Consider the following 22,010-nt stretch of genomic DNA (forward strand, 5'->3'; position numbering starts at 1 on the left):
GGGGCTGGTTGCTGGGCGACAAGGGCTATCCATTGGAGGTCATGGCTGCTGACGCCAATACGGAGGCCTCACACCAACGCGGAGAGCCTATACAACGAGGCACATGCAGCAACCAGGCGTGTGGTGGAGCGGTGCTTCGGGCTGCTGAAGATGCGCTTCAGATGCCTGGACCGATCAGGAGGGGCCCTGCAGTACCAACCCGACAGGGTCGGTCGCATGGTTGTGGTCTGCTGTGTGCTGCACAACATTGCCATGCAGAGGGGAGATGACCTGGTGGAGGAGTCGGAGGGAGGACCCGACAGCACCGGAGCCAATGCAAACGAGGGGGATGGGGAAGAGGAGGATGGGGAGGATGAGGATGATGGGGCGCATCAGGGTGGGGGGAGGGGCGCAGGACGCAGACACTGCCCGGCTGCTCGTTACGTCCAGGAGGCTGCGCGACGGCAACGCCGCGGACAGCGGGCACGCGATGCGTTGGTGGCCGCACGGTTCACGCACTGTGGGGGTGGGATTCGCTGAACTGCCACTTGCACCATCACTCCTGTACACGGGCACCACACAGCACCCCCCACCTCCCCCCCCGGCACCACGTTCACGGCAACAATTCCACATCACCTTACCACTGCGGCACTACGGGATTGCACAACAGTGATGATTGGGTAAGCGGGTGTGAACAGTGCCATGTTGAATGATGACAGCCCGCTCTGCGATGAGCTGTGTGCTCAGATTCGCCAGCCGAGGTCTGACTTGGCTATAGCTGAACCATGCACTCCGGTGGTCACAGCCTTCGTGGCGGATATTTCACCACATGCCCGTGGGGTGGCTGGTGTCGGTGTACCGAGGACAACGGTGTCCGATTATTGGAGGCAGGTGGGGAAAGGGTCAGCACATCCGGAACAGACCTTGAACGGCTCGTATACCATTACGCCAATCGGGCACCCTCACGAGCCCCCTGGCACCGGACATAGCACACAGTCTTACAAGTCAAATTTAACAGTACGTTTATTCGTGTGGTTAACATAGGTGCCCTACCCACTACAACTAGACTGTGCCCTGCACCCATGCCAACTTCTTACGTGCCTAACGACTTTGCCTTACGGGCCTTACCACTACGTCTAGGTGTGTTCCCAGATGGTACAGCAGGAGTGGAGGTGGACTACTGTGAATCACGCCCTTCGACATGGCTCCCCGTTGGCACAAGTTTCCTGGGGCGGCCCGGCTTTGATGGGCCAGGCTGCTCTGCGGGCGTGCTGGATGGCGTGGTGCCACCCTGACCTGCCCGCTCCCCACCAGATGCGCCAGGGACGGAACGGGGGGGAGGCCGAGTGTACCGGGACGTCCCTTGATGGAGCTACCGGGACGGGCCCCAGAACCTCCTCCTCCCTCGGGGAGCCCGGTGGCCCCCGGGCCTCACTGTGGGACGGGGATGTGCTCGGAGACATGCCCCGTCGCACCACCGACACCTGGCGCTGCCAGTCCTGGAGGGCTGCAGCGGTATCGACCACGGTCCGAATGTTCGCCGAGATGGAGCCCAGGGAGTGCCACATTCCTGCCAAGGTCTGTGCGATCTCGACCTGTGAGTGCGCGACGCCATCCATCACATGCGCCAGGCGGTCAATGCACTCCGCGACCGACTGCTGGGACAGTGCCATCGCTTTCTGGGACCGGGCCATGGCATGGTGAGACTCAGCCAGGGCCCCGAGAGCGGCGGCAATGTCCTGTTGGCTCTGTGAGATGGCTGCCTGTGAGAGGGCCGCCCTCTCCTGGGCCACGCGTGCACGGTAAGCCCAATGCCTTGCAGAACGTGACCCATGGCCGAAACCCTTTCACCCATTGCCTCCACCGCGGACGCCACCCGTGCGGTGTCGACCTGGGTGGCTGCGATGAGCGGCACCACTCCCTGCTCCTGGACGCGAATAGACTCCTCCAGCTGCGTGTGCAGGTCCTGGAAGATTGCCCTCATCCCGTTATTCAGTCCCTGGGTGTTCACATGCATCGGTTGTCCTGGTGGGTCAATTACATCCAGGAACCCGGGAACCGTCTGGGTGGCAGCTGGTTGCTGGGCCTGGGCTGCCCTCCGACCGTCCAGCCCCTCGGCTGCTCCAAACTCCATCTGCTGTACCGGCTCGGCTGTGGGGTGCGCACCAGACAGTGACCCGGGAGCCTCATCACTTATATGCCCAACCGAGGTGGGTGTCTCTGTGATGGTGAATGGTGTGGGAGCCAGCAGTGCCGCAAGCTCGAGGTCATCATCCGTCAGGAAGTCTGGTGTGTACTGGTCCCCCTCATGGCCCGGCGCAAGCTCCATGCCGGCCATGTCGTCTTGACCTCCAGTTCGATCCAGCAGGTGTGTGGCCGTGATGTGGGCTTCGGCATGACTGTCCACCCTGTGCCCCTCACTAATGTCTGTCCCGGTGGCCTGAGCGTCCTGGTCCTGCGTCCCAGACTGTGACGTCTGCCCTCCTGTCCGACCGACTGCCAACCTCTGGCGTGCGTCCCTGGGTGCAGTTGTGGTTGGCAATGTTGCGCTGCTTCCTGGGCGAGTCGTCCCTGAAGGTTCGGCGGGTGGCCCTGGGGAACATAAAAGATTTGGGGTTCGTTAGACACGGTGGCCCGGGTGTATGGTGGTGGTGGGTGCACAGTGTGAGGGGGGAGGGGATCGGGGGTGCAATGGCCAGAGTGTGAGGGTGGATGGGATCGAGGGTGCAATGGCCAGAGTGTGAGGGGGGCGATGACGGGTTGGGAGTGGGGAGGACATGCAGGGTTCTCTCACTTGCTTCTGCGCCTCCGACTGGCATGGCGCGACCTCCCGGGTGGCGGATCCCCCAGCGAGGTCCAGGGCCCTCTGCTCGTGAACGGTTAGGGGGTGCAGGACAGGAGAACCCCCTCCGGTTCTCATGCACTCACGCTGGTTGTGCGGGGCTCATGTGGGTCGAGTAGATAGTTGGGCACCATGACCCCCCCCACCACCTCCCCTGATGCCCCAATCCCCCCCAACACTCACAACCCCCCCCCCCCCCCCCCGGGCACCCTCATGGCACTTACACTGGCAGCCCGGATGAGGTCGTGCAGCTTCTTGCGGCACTGCTCCCCTATCCGGGGGGGTCTGCCCCACAGCATTGACTGCGGTGCCCACCTCCCGCCAGCCGCGCCTCACCGCGCTGGATGGCTGGCGATGCCCACATCTTGGGCAGAGGGTGACCCTTCTCGTTCCACCTCATCCACCAGGGTCAAGAAGGCAAGTCTTCTGGGACAACCCGAGCTGGATACGGTCTCCTGCCGAGAGCCCGTCTCTCCTTCTTCCTCCCTCTGTGACCGCTTGTCTTCTTATTTGTTGCCTCTGCATCATCTCCCTCTCATGCTGTCGTCCAAAGGGATTGCTACTATTGTATCCATGACGGGAGCAAATGTTTGCCCAGAGCCCTTGCAATCACAAACAATATTGTTTGGACATGCAAGCACCACTCACTGCAGACTTCACCAACTGTAGTCTTCACCAACTTCTTCAAAGTACCCATCACTTGCACAAAACTGGTGGAAAGTAATCAGCATCCACCTGAAAGTTGGTGATGACCTCTTTAAATAACGCAGGTGGGAGGATCCTTCTTGCAGTTTGGGAGAGTAGAGCAGTGAGTTCCAAATTGGCACTTCAGACGTCAAATCAGTGGTAATTGCTTATTGACGTTAAGATCTGCCTACCCTGCATTCTCCCAATATATGCTCCACACTCCTATGTTAATGCCTGCACGGAGTGTGAGCAGCACAGGTGCCATTTTGATATTAAGTAGCACCCATAATCCCAAAGCCACCACCACTATGCAGCCAAACTTTAAGGCTCTACTAATGATACAAGCGGCAGACTACAAGCTTAACAGATATGCTTATTGCTCTGGAGATGCACTGGGAGGGATAATGTAGGTGGGGTGGAGTTTTATTTCTCCATGACAGGCAAAATTTGACTTCCAAAATGCTGCATATCTGTCTGTCTCGGGAAATGCTTTTTATAGAACTATTTGTGGGACAGGAGGAGTAGATATCCTCCCTGCAGTCTCTCAAGCAAACCTTTGGCTGCAATTGGTCATCACCGCCCCCCACCCCTCCTCCCACCCCATCACCAAACCCACAACCCAGGGTCTTCCCCTCCTATTTGCCATTCAAACCTACCAACACTCACATCCCCTTCTGCTCAGTAATCTCTTCTTCCCTAACCCAAATCTTTTCCAGTCACTGTGAGTTCTTTTTGACCATTTCTGGCTGAGTTTCTGCTGCTGGTTTTCTTAAGACAGTCAATCTGGCCAGTTGCCAAGTGGGAAACAGAGTAAAACAAAATCATAATGAGGTCCTGCCATTAAATTAATCAGAATCTCTACATTCTCAGAATTCCCTATCCTCTTACGACACCTCTCCCTCACCCCAAAAAACTCCCCTGGCATAAATATTGTGGATCCATTAGTTCTGGCACCTTTTATGAGGTAGGAACACAAAACAGGGAGAGATTTTGCAAAATGCCAATTTGGACATTTTTAAGGAAACCCTGATGAAAGTTAGGTGGACATAACTAAACAAGCCATACAGGAACCAATATAAATATAACTTTAGATGAATGGATCAGAAAACTGCACGTTCAATGCTTACTTTTACAATACATTTTTTGCCCAAATAACATGGCAATTTCTTGGCAACATCTTCACTTGCAATGTATGGTGAAACTGGTTCACCGCAGATTGTGGGAGCAAGCAAAATAACTTCAAATATTCACAGCTATTGACTGCTATGTTATTTTGCCAGTGTTACTTTCATGGTTTCTGTTTAAAGGGACAATGAAACTGAATTCTTGGTTTATAATCTCGATGTTCAAATATTGCTCCCCTCCAACTTCAATTGGGTTTCCAGAGTTAAACAAAACAAAGATCACAATCAGGGAACCAAAGCGAAGCTGGACTAGTTACTGGAAAGGATGATGTGTTCCTTTTTTTCAAATAAAATAAGCCTGTGTAACTTGGTTACTTTTTCTCTATTTAATCTTGCTTTTCCTCCACCTCTGAAAAAGGATACCATTCCTATTGTTCCCAATCAGGAACAGACAGCAAACAGCCTTGTGGGATGTTGGCAAATCTTTTGTTAACTATGAAAACAAACACAACTTCAGGTTTAACTTCGCATAATATGCTTATGCTTTGCGATTCAAATTACAAATTACTGTCTGCATCAATGGCTCCGAAGTGGAGATGGTCGATAGCTTTAAGTTCCTCGGGGTCACCATCACCAACAGTCTGTCCGAGTCCACTCACGTTGATGCAACAGTCAAGAAAGCCCAACAATGTCTCGACTTTCTACGGAAGCTAAAGAAATTTGTCATGTCTGCATCGACTCTCACAAACTTCTACAGATGTGCGATAGAGCATCCTATCCGGCTGCATCACAGCTTGGTATGGCAACTGCTCAGTCCAAGATCGCAAGAAACTGCAGACTGTGGTGAACTCAGCCCAACTCATCACACAAACTTGCCACCCCCACATTGATTCTGTATACACCTCCCGCTGCCTCAGGAAGGCAGACAGCATTATCAGAGACACCTCCCACCCAGACATTGCCTTCTTCCAGACCCTTCCATCAGGCAAAAGGTACAGAAGTCTGAAGACTCGCACATCCAGACATAGGAACAGCTTCTTCCCCACAGCTACAAGACTCCTAAACGACTCCCCCTCGGTGATCTGTTCCCTGTAAGAACGCTATTCACGACCTCCTATGCTATTCTTGCTCATGTATTTGCTTTGTTTGCCCCCTTGTTCCGCACTGTAACCAATCACTGTTCTGTCAATGTACCATTTGTCAATGTTCTCTGTTGATTATTCTTGTGTCTACTATGAACGTACTGTGTACGTTCCTCGGCCGCAGAAAAATACTTTTCACTGTACTTCGGTACATGTGACAATAAATCAAATCAAATCAAACAATAAAGAACCACATTGAATAAAGTTCTGGAGATTATTACTTCCAAATTACAACAGCCAAAGATTGCTCCCACCCAATGCCAACCAGCCCCACAGATCGATCCAGGTTCAGTCTCTGGTCCTGGCTTGATTTTGCTCAAGTCAACTAGGGCTGCAGTAGAAGCACCATCATTTGTCTTGGTGGCTGGGCTGGAGAACAGAAAATTGAGCTAAGCGTTGCTCCATCTGAACACAACCTAATGCCAGATGTTGTGATCAACACATGCAAGATATCAGATGAGAGGACAAGTGCACATTCATGTGCAGCGCCTTCCATCCTCAAAGTACCTGCTGACAGACACTGTTGATACCCTTCTATGACAAGTGGTGCCAGCTGTCACTTGAACCCATCTGTCCATAAAATCCATAGAATCTCTAGAGTGCAGAAGGAGGTGATTCAGCCCATCTAGCATGCACTGACCCTGTTTTAATATTGTTATGGCACCTTGGGCTAGTGCGCGGTCAACTCCAGCCCCACTTGACCTAGAGTCACAACACAATTGAAATTAACTAATAATTCTTGGAAAATACCGAAAGACTTTGGCCTTTGGCTGCCCATTAACTAGAGTCGCCAAGTTTGTAAATTTAAACCCCCTTAATTTTTATTAATAACAATTTCCATAAATAGGCAGCAAATACAACTGGTAAACTATTATCTAATTCCTAATCCCCCTTCTTTAACTCGCCCCACCCTCTATACACACACAAGGCAGACAAACACAGAGGGGAAAGAGGGTTTTTTTTTTAAAAAAAGTAAACGGATAAAAGTCTCTGTTTCAGACGGACGTCTTCCAGTCTAGGCCTCCAGTTGGATGAAGTCTTTGCTTTAGGTCTGTATTGGTTTTCACTATAGATTCATCAGGATCTCAAGACCTCTCTGCAGATTCAGAAATTGCAGGCAGGAAGCATTTTTTGAGAGACAGCAGGCAGGGAGCACTTTTAGAGAGAGATAAAGAGAGAAATAGAGAGAAAGAGAGAGAAAGAGAAAGTGAGAGAGAGTGAGAGAGAACGTGAGAGTGAGAAAGAAAAAAAGACAGAGAGAAAGAAAGAAACACAGAAAGAAACAAAGAAAGAAGCAAACAAACAAACAATGAAACAAACAAAGACAGACTCACAGCTTCTTCTCTCTGAGAGTCCAGGAGCTTTTTGTGCATTCTCTGATTGGGCAGGACCCAATCACTGTCTGTCGCCTGGCAGAATATGGTCTTTGGCCAATCAATTGCACACCAACCAACCAATCGAACTGAATCCCTCCGATCACTCGGGTGCCATAAAGTTTGTTTTTCTGGTCAAAAGCTAAACCTCCATAGCACAGTGTACTATTATTTTGCAACTTTTGAGTTCCTCACTTCCACTTCTCGACTTAAAGGTAAATGTTCATGAAATATCCATGAATCAAAAATGATAACGACAAAGGAAAAGAAATGGGAAATAAAGGAATCAACAGAAGTGTCCTTACATATCTCCCTCCCTAAAAGGAATGAAACGTCAGGGCACGGATGTTTCATTATGAGATAGCAAAACATAAATCGATTCATCCTTCCTCATTATATAGGTATCTTCCCCCCCCCCCCCCCCCTCCCACAAGTTTGTACATTGGTAACTGATCAGCCCTAACCCAGTGACAAAACATCTGCTATCACATTATCCCCTCTCGGGATGTGTACAATTTTAACATTGAATAATAATAAACTCAACAGAATAATCTTGCATTCCAGGTTTTAAACATTTCTATAAATGCAAGCAGATTATGGTCCATATAAACTAAGCTTTGTTTATTGTCATGTCGGACATATACTTCAAAGTGTTGAAGAGCTAGTAGCAATGCTAAGGTTTCCTTTTCAATGATGGAATACTTTCTATGGCAGACTTCAATTTTTTTCAAAATCCCACTGGCCTTTCTATTCCACATCGTCGTCTTGTAGTAGCACTGCCCCCACCCCCAGGTAGCTGGCAACCGTGGCCATCTTAAAAGGTCTGGAAAAATCCAGGACAGCCAGCACTGGTTCGCCCACTAACATAGCTCTCAATCTCCCAACCTCTGCGTGGCGTTCTGTGGACCACACCGTTTTCACTTGTTTCCGCAACATATCCAATGTGCACTAGATTTCCGCCTCTGAATGAGCCAGTCTCTGTGGGTTCAGTCGAGACAGATGTTGCTTTATTGGTTCGGAGTTTCCTATGTCTACAATGTGATTAGATAATGTAGTGCACCCTGGTGTGTCCCTAAAAATCTGCCTATATTTGTTTCCTGTATCTTTATTAGATCTTCTCATTTTTCTTCTCCTAAATAGGCAAACTTGGTCTCTAATTGTTATAAGATGTCTGCACTTGTTATTCGTACCACAGAGGGGGTCATTCTGTGAACTATCGACCTCTTCTCCTACCTCAGCTTCCCATCTCTGTCCTCTTCCACTACTTCTACCACCTGACACACTTTGTTCCTTCCTATCCTTTTCCCACAATAGTATTTCTTCAATATATTTATGTGGCATAATCGGTCCTTCTTTTCACGGTCTGGAGTATCTAATTTTTTTAAATGTTTTTATTAGGGTTTTTCATTTTATACAAAGCAAAATTAATGTGAACCTACACCAAAACTATATACATTGGTTATCTTTAATTATATACGCCAGTTAAAATTTCTTGTTGTTCAGCAGGTGACCAGTTTTAGCTAGCTCTCCTTCTCCCAAATCCCCCCTTTCCACCCAATCCCCTTCTGGTTGTGTGGCGTGCCTTCTACGTTCGTAGGACCTTCCAACCTGTGCCTGTTGGGGTAGCATGGTGCTACATATATTGGTATGTGTTGGCCATGATTGGGTTCTGTGCCTCTTTGTTCCCCCCCCCCCCTCTCCTCCACCCCCACCCCCACCTTCCCTACGTTTCATTTTGTTCAGATTTGTGGTTCTCCTGTGGCTCCTCCCTCCCTCTGGCTTATTGCTGTTGGCTACAAACAGATCGCGAAACAGATCGGTGAATGGCTCCCACATTTTATGGACGCTCTCTTCCAACCCCCGGATGGCGAATTTGGAGAAATTCCGACAGGTCGGACAGCCAGTCCACAGCTTTTTTTTTTTTAAATTTAGAGTGCCCAATTAATTTTTTCCAATTAGTGGGCAATTTAGCGTGACCAATCGACTTACCCTGCACACCTTAGCGTTGTGTGGGGCGAAACTCATACAAACACGGGTAGAACGTGCAGACTCAACATGGACAGTGACCCAGAGCCAGGATCGAACCCGGACCTCGCCGCCATGAGACAGCAGTGCTAACCACTGCGCCGCCGTGCTGTCCCTAGTATGCAGCTTTAGGTGGTGCTGCTGATCGCCAGCCGAGCAGGATTCTCCAGCGGGCGATTAGGGAGGCAACGGCAAGGACGTCAGCCCTCCTCCCCATAAAGAGTTCTGGCTGCTCTGATACCCCGAAGACTGTCACTCTCGGAACGGCTCCATACTCATCCCCACCACCTTGGGTATCGCCTCGAAGAAGGCTGTCCAGAACCCAACAAGTCTGGGACATGACAAGAACATGTGGGCCTCCTTGGCACCGTTCACATTTGTCCACCACCTCCTTGAAGAATCTACTTATTCGGGTTCTGGTTAAGTGAGCTCTGTGTACCAATTTCAGCTGCATTAGGCTTAGCCTTGCACAAGAGGAGCTGGAGTTGACCCTATGCAGTGATATACTCCAGAGACCCCACCCTAATTCAAACCATAGGTCTTCCTCCCATTTGCCCTTGTCTCACCCAGTGTTGAACGTGCCGTTCCCAGTAGTCGCCCATACAGGTCCCCGCAGTTTCCCCTCCATAAGATGTCTGCATCCAATAGGTCCTCTAATAGCATTTGTTGTGGTGGCCATAGGTATGTCTTTGTTTCCCTATGCAAGAAGCTTTTGACCTGCATATATCTTAATTTGTTTACCCCGGTCAGTTGGAACTTCTCTGTTAGTTCCTCCAGTGTACTCAGTCTATTGTCTGTGTCGACGTCCGTGACTGTCAACGTCCCCCTTTCCCGTCTCCACCTTTTGAAGGCGATGTCCATTTTGGCTGGTGCGAACCTGTGGATGGTGCAGATGGGGGCCTTAATGGGACAGCTCGGTTCGACCGAAGTGCTGTGGTAGTTGGTTCCACAACCGGAGTATGGCTATCACCACTGGGCTCGTTGAGTGACTGGTCGGTGGGGATGGGACGCTGCCATGGCCAGTGCTCATGGGGAGGTCCTCCATTCTTACCCATTCGGCCTCCGGCTCCTTTATCCACCCCTTTACCCTTTCCGCTGTTGCCGCCCAGCAATAATATTGCAGTTTGGGAGAGCTCGGCACCCCATGCTTCCTGTTCTCTGTAGGTCTTTCTTAGGGATCGTAGGGTTCCCCCCCCATGTCATGATCAATTGTTCCGCTGGTTGAAGAAGTCCTTGGGGATGTAGATTGGTATGGATCTGAACAGGAAGAGGACCCTGGGCAGTACGTTCATCTAGATCGTCTGCACCCTCCCTGGCAGGAAGAGTAGGAGCGTGTCTCACCTCTGCAGGCTGGTCAGGTTCCAGTTGCAGATCAGTGTCCAGTCTTGGGCGATTTGGATCCCCAAGTAGCGGAATTTGTTTTGGGCCAGTTTAAATGGCAGTTCCTCCAGCTCTGCCCCTCCCCCTTGCGGGTTCACCAGGTAGATCTCACTTTTGCCCGTGAAGGTTCCAAACTCTGTCAAAAGCGTCATGATCCACTCCATGCTGCTTTGCGGATCGGAGATGTAGAGGAGCAGGTCATTCGCATAGAACGAGACTCTAGTGTTCTCTGTTTCCTCTCCGTATCCCCTTCCAATCCTTTGCAGCCCTGAGCGCGATCGCTAGTGGTTTGATCGCTAGGGTGAAAACTGCAGCAGGGACAGCAGGCATCCCTGCCTTGTACCTCTGTGCAGCTGGAAGTACTTAGAGCTGGGGTGTTCATCCGTACGCACGCCATGGGAGGGCTGTACAGGAGTTTCATCCAGGCGGTGAACCCTGTTCCAAACCCAAACCGCTCCAGTACCTCTACAGGTACCTCCATTCGACTCTGTCGAAGGCCTTTACTGCATCCAGGGAGATGATCACCTCTGGTATTCTCTTCCTGGGTGGGGTCATTATCACGTTCAGCAGGCGCTTGATGTTCGATGTTAGCTGTTGACCCTTGAAAAAGCCATCTGGTCTTCTGCCACCACCTCTGGTAGTCAGTTCTCCAGTCACTTGGCTAGGATCTTGGCCAGTATTTTTGCATCGACGTTTAGCAGCGAAATAGGTCTGTAGGACCCGCATTCTGTTGGGTCTTTCCCCTTTCTGGGTATCAGCGAGATTGAGGCTTGTGCTATCCCAAGTGGCAGGATGCTTCTCGCCAGTGAATCTGAACATCTCCCAAAAGTTCAGGGCCAGTGCTGTCGCAAATTTTTGTAGAAGTCCGCCGGGAACCCATCTGGTTTCCCCACCTGCATGGAGTTGATGTTCTCCATGACTTCTCCCAGTTCTAATGGTGCTTCCAGCCCCCTTTTCCTACAACTGGCATGTCCAGTCCATTGAGGAACTGTTTCATCCCCAAGTTTCCTGCAGGGAGCTCGGAAATGTACAGCCCCTGGTAGAAGGCCTCGAATGCATCGCTGACCTATTCCGGCTCCGTTACTAGTTTGCCTTTACTTTCTCTAATCGTGGCTGCCTGCTTTCTCAATTGATGAGCCCCAACAAGTGGCTAGCCTTGTTTCCGTGGTCGTACATGTTCCCCCATGCCTGGCGGAGTGGTGCACTACTTTCCTCGTGGAGGGCAGGTCAAAGTCCATTTGCAGCTTTTTTGTCTCCGCCAGGAGCTCTAAGGTTGGTGCCTCGGAGTATTAGCGGTCCACCTCCAATATAGATTATTACAGCACAGTACAGGCCCTTCGGCCCTCAATGTTGCGCCGACCTGTGAAACCACTCTAAAGCCCATCTACACTATTCCCTTATCATCCATATGTTCAACTAATCAGTGCAAGCCAAGGACTGGAACATAGAACATGGAGTCGACTAGCTGTTGCCTAGCCCCCCTCTCTTCCCTTCTCTTCGTGCTTTGTAAGCAATAATTTCACCCCTGATCACAGCCTTCAGCGCCTCCCAGAACCTGGAGGATAAAACCTCCCCATTCCGGTTACTAATAATATACTCATCTATGGCCTGTGATATTTTCTCACAGATAGCCTTGTCGACCAGGAGGGCCGTGTCCAATCTCCGTGAGGGGCGTGGGCACAGTCCGTCTCCAATCTCACAACCATGTAATATGGAGTGTGGTCGGAGATCACGATCGCGGAGTATTCCGCTCTTATTAGCCTTGGACTTTAACCTGGTGTTGTAAGACTTCTTACTGTGCTCACCCCAGTCCAACGCCGGCATCTCCACATCATAGCCCTAGAAGCACTGATTTCACACAAATCCGTGTGTGTATGTTATATACCTGGGAGAAGAAGGAAAACTCCTTCCCCTTAGGTGGGTGAACCACCATTGGTCCACTGCCCCCATCTGCTCCAGGAATGTACTGAGTTCTTCCGCCATATTAGAGGTCTTCCCTGTTTTGGGATCCAACCTGTCAGTCCGTGGGTCCTGTACACAGTTGAAGTCCCCTACCATGATGAGTCGGTGAGTGTCAGCGTTGGGTATTTCCGCCATGGTCTTCTTTAAAACTCCGTTTCTTTCCAGTTGGGAGCGTACACATTCACCAGGACCACTGGTGCCCCGTCCAGGACACCACTGGCCATGACGTTTCCCTTGGTCCATAACCATCCTTGTCGCGTTAAACATTGTCCCCTTATTTATTTATTTTTAAAAATTTTATTCTCCTCCTTTTTCACATTTTCTCCCACATTTACATCCATCAACAATAAACTAATCAACAAGATATGTCAGTCCCCATAATAACAACGCTCCCATCTACCCACCAACCCCCAAACCTCAACCCGCATGTTTACATAAACAAATGACAAAAAGGAATCAGGGATTACCCGTAGTCACCCGTAATCTTACACAGTCCCTGAGCTTGTAAGTCACCCTCAGCTTCGCTGGATATACAATGCCGCACCGCACCTTGCTAATGTACAGTGCCCTCTTCATCCGGTTGAAGGCAGCCCGCCTCCTTGCCAGCTCCACCGTAAAGTCCTGGTATACACGTATACCAGCTCCAGCCCACTGCACCACCCGCTTCTGCTTGGCTCAGCTCAGGACCTTCTCCTTCACACTGTACCTACGGAAGCACAGAGTCACTGCCCTTGGCGGCTCACTCGCCTTTGGTACAGGCCTCCACGACCGATGAGCCCGATCCAGTTCATATCGGGAGGGGTCCTCCCCCTCCCCCAATAGTTTTGCCAGCATCGTGGCAAAATACTCAGTCGGCTTCGGTCCTTCAACTCCTTCGGGCAGCCCCACGACCCTCAAATTCTGTCGGCTGGATCGGTTTTCCAGGTCTTCCATTTTTCCTCGCAGATCTTGGTTAGTATCCATCACCTTCCGCATCTCTTTCCCCATCGAGGCAAGTTGATCATCGTGCTGCAATAACGTCTCCTCCACTTCCTTCAGCGCCTCCCCTTGCTCTCGCACCTCCGCCACTGCGCTCGCCATCTCCGTCCTCACCGGGGAAACCGCCTCCTCCACCAGCACACGCAAAACTTCACTCATCTCATTCCTCACCGTCTCCATGCATTTCGCAATCTGCGCCAACTGCTTTTCAAATTCCGCAGCCATCACCTTAGTCATTTCTTCAGCCGTAAGCAGTGCGGCCTTCCCTGGTGCTCCAGCCTCCATTTTTCCTGGTGACCCCGCGGTGAGCTTTCCACTCCCCGACGGACCTCCAGCTGTTTTTTTTTTCGGCCGTTTTCTTGCTCACCCTCGACATTTTTCTTTGTTCTTTTTTTCCTCCCGTGTCTTCACTGTGCCTCCTACGTGCCTTCTCCCTGCTTCTGCTGCCTCCGCGGACCCCAGGACCGGGCTTAAAGCCCCGAAAATGCTTTTCCCGAACGGGTGCCCTCCATTGTGCGGCCGCCTCCCGCCCGCCGTCACCGGAAGTCCCCATTGTCCCCTTATTTAACAGTATGGCTACCCCCCTAGCTCTCGTCCCGTAGCAGGAATGGTAGGTCTGTTTCATCCAGCCCTTCCTTACCCGCAGTCAGTCCTTCTCCCTCAGGTGTGTCTCTTGGAGGAAGACTGGGCAGGATTCTCCGACCACCCGCCGGGTCGGAGAATCGCCAGAGGTGGGGGGCGGCGTGAATCCCGCCCCGCCGCCGGTTGCCAAATTCTCCGGCGCCGGTTTTTTGGCGGGGGCAGGGATCACGCCGTGCCAGTCGGGGGCTGTTGGCAGTGGCCCCCCCACTGCCGATTCTCCGGTCCCTGATGGGCCCAGCGGGTGCCTGTTTTCAGCAAGTCCCGCTGGCGTGGATTAGACCAGGTCCGTACCGGCGGGACCTGGCTCTATGAGGGCGGCCTGCGGAGTCCTCAGGGGGGCGCGGGGGTATCTGGCCCCAGGGGGAAGCCCCACGGTGGCCTGGCCCGCGATCGGGGCCCACTGATCTGCGGGCGGGCCTGTGCCATGGGGGCACACTTTCCCTCCGTGCCGGCCTGTATAAAGCTCCGCCATGGACGGCGCGGAGAAGAAACCCCCTGCACATGCGCAGGAATCACGGCAGCAGTTCTGGGAACACACTGACGCTCCTGCGAATGCGCCAACTCGCGCCGACCGGCGGAGGCCCTTCGCCGCCAGTTGGCACGGCGCCAACCACTCCAGCACCGGCCTAGCCCCCGAAGGTGCGAAGGATTCCGCACCATCTGGGTGGCCCGATGCCGGAGTGGTTCACGCCACTCTTTGCTGCCGGTACAGCCCGCCCGCCGGATACCCGAGAATCCCGGCCACGATGTCAGTTTTCATACTTATCAGATGGGCAAAGACTCTGGATCTTTTCACTGGGCCTTTAAGTCTCCTGACGTTCCAGGTGACTGTCCTGATGGGTTTCTTTTGTGTCCCCCCTGCAGGATCAACCATACTTACCTTAAGGATGCGCCCAGGCACTCTGGGGTTTGCCTTTGTTAGGGCGCCATCCACAATGTCGATGGTCAGATGCGCCCCAGCGCTCCGGGATTTTCCTTTGCCCAGAGGGAACCCAACATGGCCCCGCCAACTGTGTGTACGCCATGTGGGTGAGCCCCTGCACACTGTGGTTTCCCTTTGTCCCGAAAGACGTACTAGTTAGGCGAATTGGATATTCGGAATTCTCCCTCAGTGTACCTGAACAGGCGCTGTAGTGACTACCAGATTTTCACAGTAACTGCATTACAGTGTTAATGTAAGCCTACTTGTGACATACTAAAGATTATTATTATTGTTTAGGGACTCTCCAAAGCGGCTGCTTGCGGTGCCTTTCCGTTCCAAGTCACCGTGTGTAGCCTGTTGTAGCCAGCCTAATGCCCTTACTACCCTAGTTTCTATGTTTCCCCTATGGTTCCTCCCCCCCCCACTGTTCCTATCCCCCCCATTTTCTCACTGACGGTCCCCCAATTGGTGTTGCATACCCCCCCCCCATTGCCAGGCACTCTCTCCCCATGGGAGATGCGCTGCAGTCCCCCCCTTTTGCATATACCTCCTGGTGTGAGCTTTTCTGCTAGTGTGGTGGCCCCCCTCGCGGGGTCGGCTATGTGTCCACCCTTCGCCCACTATCTTTTTCCCCTCCTGCCGTTCCCCTTGCCCTCTCCTACGCTCCTTGCCCTCACCCTTTCCTTTCTATTTAGTTCACACCCTCAAAGCGAGGCAATGCAGACCCGTGCAACGTGTCTCTCCAGCTGATTAGAGTCCCTTTGGGTGATCTTTTCACCGCTGTCTCTGCAGATGTTTTTCCAGCCCGTTTTCTGCGACAAATTTGTCCACGTCCGCAGGGGTCGTGAGGAAATGCTCCCTGTCCTGGAATATGACCCAGAGTTTAGCTGGGTACAGCATTCCAAATTTGACTTGGCTTTTGTAAAGGGCCGCTTCACCCTATTGAACTCTGCCCGGCGCTTGGCCAGGTCAACCTCAATGTCCTGATGAATCCTGATCCGGTGTCCTTCCCAGTTGCAGGTCTTTGTCTATCTGGCCCAGCACAGGATTCTTTCCCGGTCCTGGTACCAGTGCATTTTGTCGATTATCGCCCTCGGCTGCTCTCCAGATTTGGGTCTTGGGCGGAGCAACCGGTGGGCTCTGACTATTTCTGGCTGGTTGGGGAAGCTGTCCCTTCCCACCAGGTTTCCCAGCATCTGGGCCACATAGTCCATGGTGTCTCTGCCTTCGATCCCTTCCGGCAGGCTCACCTATCCCCTGGGCCTCCAGTCACCTCTCTGCCTTATCCAGGGCCACCTGCATGGTTGCCAGCGCCTCCGTCCCCTGACTGCAGCCTGGATATTGGTCTTTGACTCTTCACTGTGTTCTCTTAGTTCTCTGGAGAGGAACATCCTCCATCCGCTCTCTGGTGAGGGGGAGCTCCGTGTGCAGATTGCCAGTCCTTCTTGATCTGGTGTGGCCTGCGCTTCATTGCCTTGTGCGTCTGCTGCCTCGGCCGCTTGTTTCTCCTGGTTCTTTATGTTTCTAGTCTCCTTGCGGCCTCTGGAATTACTGTTGCTCAGCATCTTCTTTTGTATTATTATTAGTTAGGGTAAGGGGATACTTTTTTCCCCTGTTTTAGCGGGCTATTTTGGGTAAAAGAGCCTATTTTCAGGTTCGTAGTAATAGAGTCACCAGATGTGCAACTACTCAGCACATCCTCATCACCAGAAGACAGTCTGGAGCATCTATTAGGTAAGTCACCTTATTCACCCTCCTAAATACCTTTTCAGTGCCATGGAATGTCACTTTCAGAGGTTCACCCTGCAAAGCCAATAATACTACTACCTCATCTCCAGCCTGGAATGTTCTGGACCTGGCATGTTTGTCTGCCCACATTCCGACAATTATCGGACCTGACAATAAATCACACTCCAATTATACTTCATACAATGGAACTGGGATAACATCGCCACTTATCCCCATAACTAACACCTTGGCTTTCATTGAACTCTCCAGAAGGAAACCAAATCCCTCTCCAGTAAGAAAGTTTGTGTGGCACCTGTCTCCCTTAAAATACTTATGGGTTTGGCTACACCAGTAGGGTGATCTTCCCCTTAGTTTGACAGAGAAGCAAAGAAGCTGGGATTTACCTTTATAGTCCAGAGTGATCCAGCAATGGTGACCAGCTTTGATGAAGAAGAAAAAGGTCTAATAATTCTTGACATAGCTTAGTTAAATCTGACGATAGAGAGGGAATGGTCAAACAAGGTGATAGCTGAGAAACGCTGTGGCAACTGAGGGTCAAAGTGTAGACAGTTGGGAGTTTGGAAGTGCAATTTCAAGTGATTAGAATAGAATTTCTTTCCAAGAATGGATGCGGAGGTAAGTGAGGTTGGAAGCAGTGGGGAGGGTGGGTGGTAAGCGATACAAAGTGAGTGCAGAAATATAGACTTGTATGCAATTGAAGCAATGGGAGTAGAGGCTGTGTGAAATGGTATAATTGAGAAATGGCCATGAGTATAGGTAGGAGAGGATAAGAGAGGGCAGAAGTTCAGTAAAATCAAAGTTGGAGATGGAAATTAAAATCAGAGGATACGGCAACGCTTGGTGCAGAGGTTGAGGGGTGAAACCTGGGAGGATATCTCAGTGTGAACCTCAGGTTGGCGCATGAGGGGTTGTAGGAAATGAAGAATTTAAAGGAGTTGCAAGAAGAGTGCAATAAGGTGAGACGATTGAAAGAGAACAAGATGCCAGAGGAGCAGGGGGAAGAGAATAAAGTGTAATTTGTGAAAAGGGCCACATCACAACCACAGAGGTTTGAGCATGTCAGGTGGTAGAAAGTACAGGCAGGCAAGAGAAGCTTCAATAATGGGCAATGTTAAACCACCCATGAACCATATTTCTGTCAAAGCCTCAATGTTGATGTTATCATTGAAATAGGGTCGAATGGTATGGACCTTATTCTCTAGTGAGCAGATGTTCCACATGCACATGAAGCAATGGGCAGATTTCCATAGCTAACTTCACAACCTGAGAAAAAAAAAGATTTACTCTCAAACCTTCCAGGAATTTTAACACTTGCATCAGATCCTTTTAGCATTTCTGCATCTGCTTCTTTTTACATTTAGCACAACTATATCCTCTCATCCCTGATTTAATCTGAAGTGAATTTATGACACCTTTTTCCTCGACACCAATTTCCTTTCCACAACTGGATGCCTAAATTGCATACATGAATCCAACAGTGGTCCCATTTTTTTTCACTTTTTAAATTTTGCATTTGGTGGATCAATATATAAAATCCATAAAACCACTTGCATTCTGGAGTGCTTTTCCCACAAATTGTTGAAATTGCATAGGATATCAAAACAGGCATGGGACAAGGAACAGACATCACAGGATCATAGCAAAGGCTTTTAAGGATAAATATCTAAATAGCTTTTCCATTCAAAAGGCTAGCTTTGAGCCTTTACACTGTAGGGGTGGCATTTAATGAATGCGACAGGGGTCTCATTCACTGGTTGGAGAACAGGTCGGGGCTCCACATCGTTTGTCTCCAGGAGGTACAATGCAATTACAAGGTAATCAGGCACTTACCTGGGCAATATTAGGAGTCAGATTAAGTCCCCAGTAGCGCAGAAATCCCCTCCCTGAGAGCAACTGGCCAATCAGAGGCCAGCAGTACTTCGGTAAAGGTAGGACCACAAGGAGTGGTGATTACTGCCAGTATTACACTGTGGCCTGGAGGAGGGATCAGTGATGGATCACAACATGGAGGTGAGTGTGGACTATGTGGGTGGGGATGTGCTGATGATGAGGGGCGAGCTGGTGTCAGAAGCAGGGGGTGACTTTCAAGCAGGTCCTCCCCCATCCCGATGCTGGGTTCTGCAATCAGCATTAGGGTGCCAGTAAATGAGGGACCCTTTCCCTTTGGCCTCTGAAAACCCAATAGGGTTTGCCCAATCAAATGACTCCTGACCCCAGCTTTACTTTAAAAGAAAGAACTTGCGTTTAAATGGTGCCTTTCATAACCCCAGCACAACATAATATGCTCTACAGCCGATGAAGAATTTCTTAAGTGTCCAACTGAGAGGGAAGATGTCTTGTTGTCTCATCTGAATATGGCATTTCCAGCAATGCAGCGCTCCCTCACTACTGTATTATGTGTATTGTGTGCATCACCTGGATTAAATGCTCAAGTGTTTTGGAGTGGGATCTGAACCCACAACATTTGACGCTGTCATGACATATCAGCACTCTTCAAAAAGGTCAAAAAGTCATGGTTATCACATTAATTATACTGTTCACAACTTTACCCCTTTCACCAATATCTCAATTTATTGAGCACCTGGCACTTAACTGCCACTTTTTTTGCATCTAAGCATCTTGACTGAATCAGAAACATTACCAGTGAGCAAGAAAAATGCACGATAAATCCAAATGAAATCAGTACATAATTGAATTCACACAATATGGGAGGTGGGATTGATTGTAGTAATAAATTCTAAACATGGTTTTTAAACTTACCATCCAAAGCAGAAAATAGCAAAATATATGCCAATCATTGTAATGACCAGATGACGCACAATAGCACCAGCTCTAGTGGGAGTAAGATAAAGGCGAAACCAGAAGGCAGCAAACAGGGCAAACAGCTGACACACCGCAAAATTCACCTGCAAAACAAATCAAAAAGCAGCTTGAACCAACAGTGGACAGGTTTTAATTCAAGACACATCTACAGTTACAACCTTGTCTGCTCAGTAACTCAGCTCATAGGCAGAGACGGCTGGAAGTCTATGTTTGAAGTGAATGATGTAGGATCAGCAGAGGTCAACAGCTAACAGTTTCATATTTCCTGATCAAATAATCCCAGTTAATAATTCACCACAAAGCGCTGGCTTTCCACACCTAGGTATGATTCGTGGGTTAAGTGGGATAAAAGCGTTTATCTGCCAGATTGTCGACAGCTCAGATCAGCTTGATACCAGACAGGACTATGAATCAGTACTGCAGGATGAAATAGAAGCTACATCATTCTCGTGCATAGAAACGGATGTGCAGTGTGAGATTGTACATCATGTCCACTTGTTCAGACAGTGATCAAGATTCATCAAACCTTTTGGTATCTTTTTTTTGCAATATTTTTACAATTATAAACCAGTCATTTATCTTTTGTTTCAAATGTGGTTTATATTAGATTATTTAGTGAATCATTCTGATTATGTCTCAGTTAAGAAGTTGTGGTCATTAAACTTTGGGCTGTATTTTTCGGCCGTGCCCGCCACAAGATCAACACGGACGGGATGGGGACCATGTAAAGGTCCGTTGACCTCGGGCGGGAATTTCCAGTCACCTGGCGGACGGGGCCAGAAAATCCCACCCTGTATTCTTCAGCAGGTTTTAGATCAAAGGAGAAAAATGTTTCACTGCACTTTTAATTCAATCATCTTACCAAGCAAGGTCTGTGTTCAAATGATCATCATCAGTACTCTACAATATTTTTCTTTTAAATTGTGTGTTTTAGCATGGACGGTACTGGTAACACTTAGAATAAACCAAAGTCATGAATCCCACTTTGGTTATGGAAAAGGACTTTAGGGGAACACTCATTCCTCATTATCACATCAATAAAATGCATCTTATACTGGTTGACCTTCACGGATGTTGCTCACAAACCTCTTCCAACAAACTACTTGTCTCCCATTCTCAGTTTTGTTTTCTTCTCTCTCTCCTCTCTGACTGCTCTTTCTGTAATTCCTTCAAAATTCTCTCTGGCTGCTGTTTTCTGCTGGACAACCACTGGATTGGACTGGTGTTTTTTTAATTCATCCTTGGGATGTGGATTTCTCTAACAAGTCTTCCCTAATTGCCCTTAAGAAGTTGTTGTTGAGCTTATTTCTTGAACCACTGCAGTTTATATGGTGAAGATGCTCCCAAAGTGCTGCTCAGTAGAGAATTCCAGGGTCTTGATCCAGTGGTGATGAAGGGAAAATGTGTCCTTGTCCAACTCTAAAGAAGAGGTTATGGATTTGGGAACAGCTGCCGGAGAAACCTTGTAGTTGGTACTGTGCATCCTACAGTATAGTGTACACAGAGCAGCTGCAATTTTTAGAAATATATTAAAAGGTGGCAGTGCGCAAGGGAAACATCTGATACACAAGAAGATGGAGCTAGAGAATTCATGACTTTTTAAAATGCAGTTGATTGGTTACAAATTTGATCCGAAGGAAATATTGTCAGGTAATCATAAAGTATGGAAATTCTTTGGTAAACTGCTATTTGAAATAACACCAGAAAAAAGACTCTAGGATTTGATTGGATTCCCGTTTGGCGATTTTGCAGAGTTTGGACTGGATTCTTCCGTGCCGCCTGCCGCAAGAAGACCACGGGCAAGACGTCAACAATGGAAAACTCCCTTGACCTCGGGCGGGATTCTCCAGTTGCCCGGCGAATGCGGCCAGAGAATCCTGCCCTATTACTCTAGAATCAAAGGGCACGATTTTCCCCAAATATTTCTAAGTTAATTTGTGGCGGGTTTGTTCAGGGAGTTTCCTGCCGGCGAGTTCCCCGCCACTATTCAATGATACTTAGTCATTTTTTGGGCCCAGGGAGTTTCTCACCGGTTTAGCCCACACTTAGAATTTAATTTAGGATTAGGCAGCTGAACTCAAGAGATCAAGCCGCCATTTTGAAAGGGTGCCCCGATCTCTAGGTGAGCTTGTGGGTCCCCCACCCGTGGGCAATGTCACCCCCCACGCACATGGACACTACCCCACATCCCCCAAGTGAAGGCACCATGGTATGGGGTCCCTGGAGGTCCCCCCTCTTCAGGCCCCCTCATCCCCCTTACAGCACCCCCTCCCTTCTAGGACCGCACAAATCACCCACTCAAACTCCTGGAGGCCCCTACTTACCTGCCCTGCACTCCCCTTCCCTTCAAACCCCTTCTTCACCCTACTTCCATGGGCATAG

The 22,010-nt window shown here is 49.9% G+C and overlaps 1 protein-coding gene across 2 annotated transcripts in view; it reads right to left on the minus strand.

The window, feature by feature from the left end:
- The window catches only part of mboat1 (membrane bound O-acyltransferase domain containing 1), a 214,592-nt gene that overhangs the window by 163,426 nt on the left and 29,156 nt on the right, over positions 1 to 22,010 (minus strand). For both annotated transcript variants that reach the window (XM_072509701.1, XM_072509700.1), the window contains exon 2: positions 19,566 to 19,711. In XM_072509701.1, coding sequence (XP_072365802.1) covers positions 19,566 to 19,711 — 146 coding nt within the window. The remainder of the gene's footprint in view (positions 1 to 19,565; positions 19,712 to 22,010) is intronic.

The sequence above is a fragment of the Scyliorhinus torazame genome, chromosome 6 (genome assembly GCF_047496885.1).
Source record: "Scyliorhinus torazame isolate Kashiwa2021f chromosome 6, sScyTor2.1, whole genome shotgun sequence".
NCBI lineage: Eukaryota > Metazoa > Chordata > Chondrichthyes > Carcharhiniformes > Scyliorhinidae > Scyliorhinus > Scyliorhinus torazame.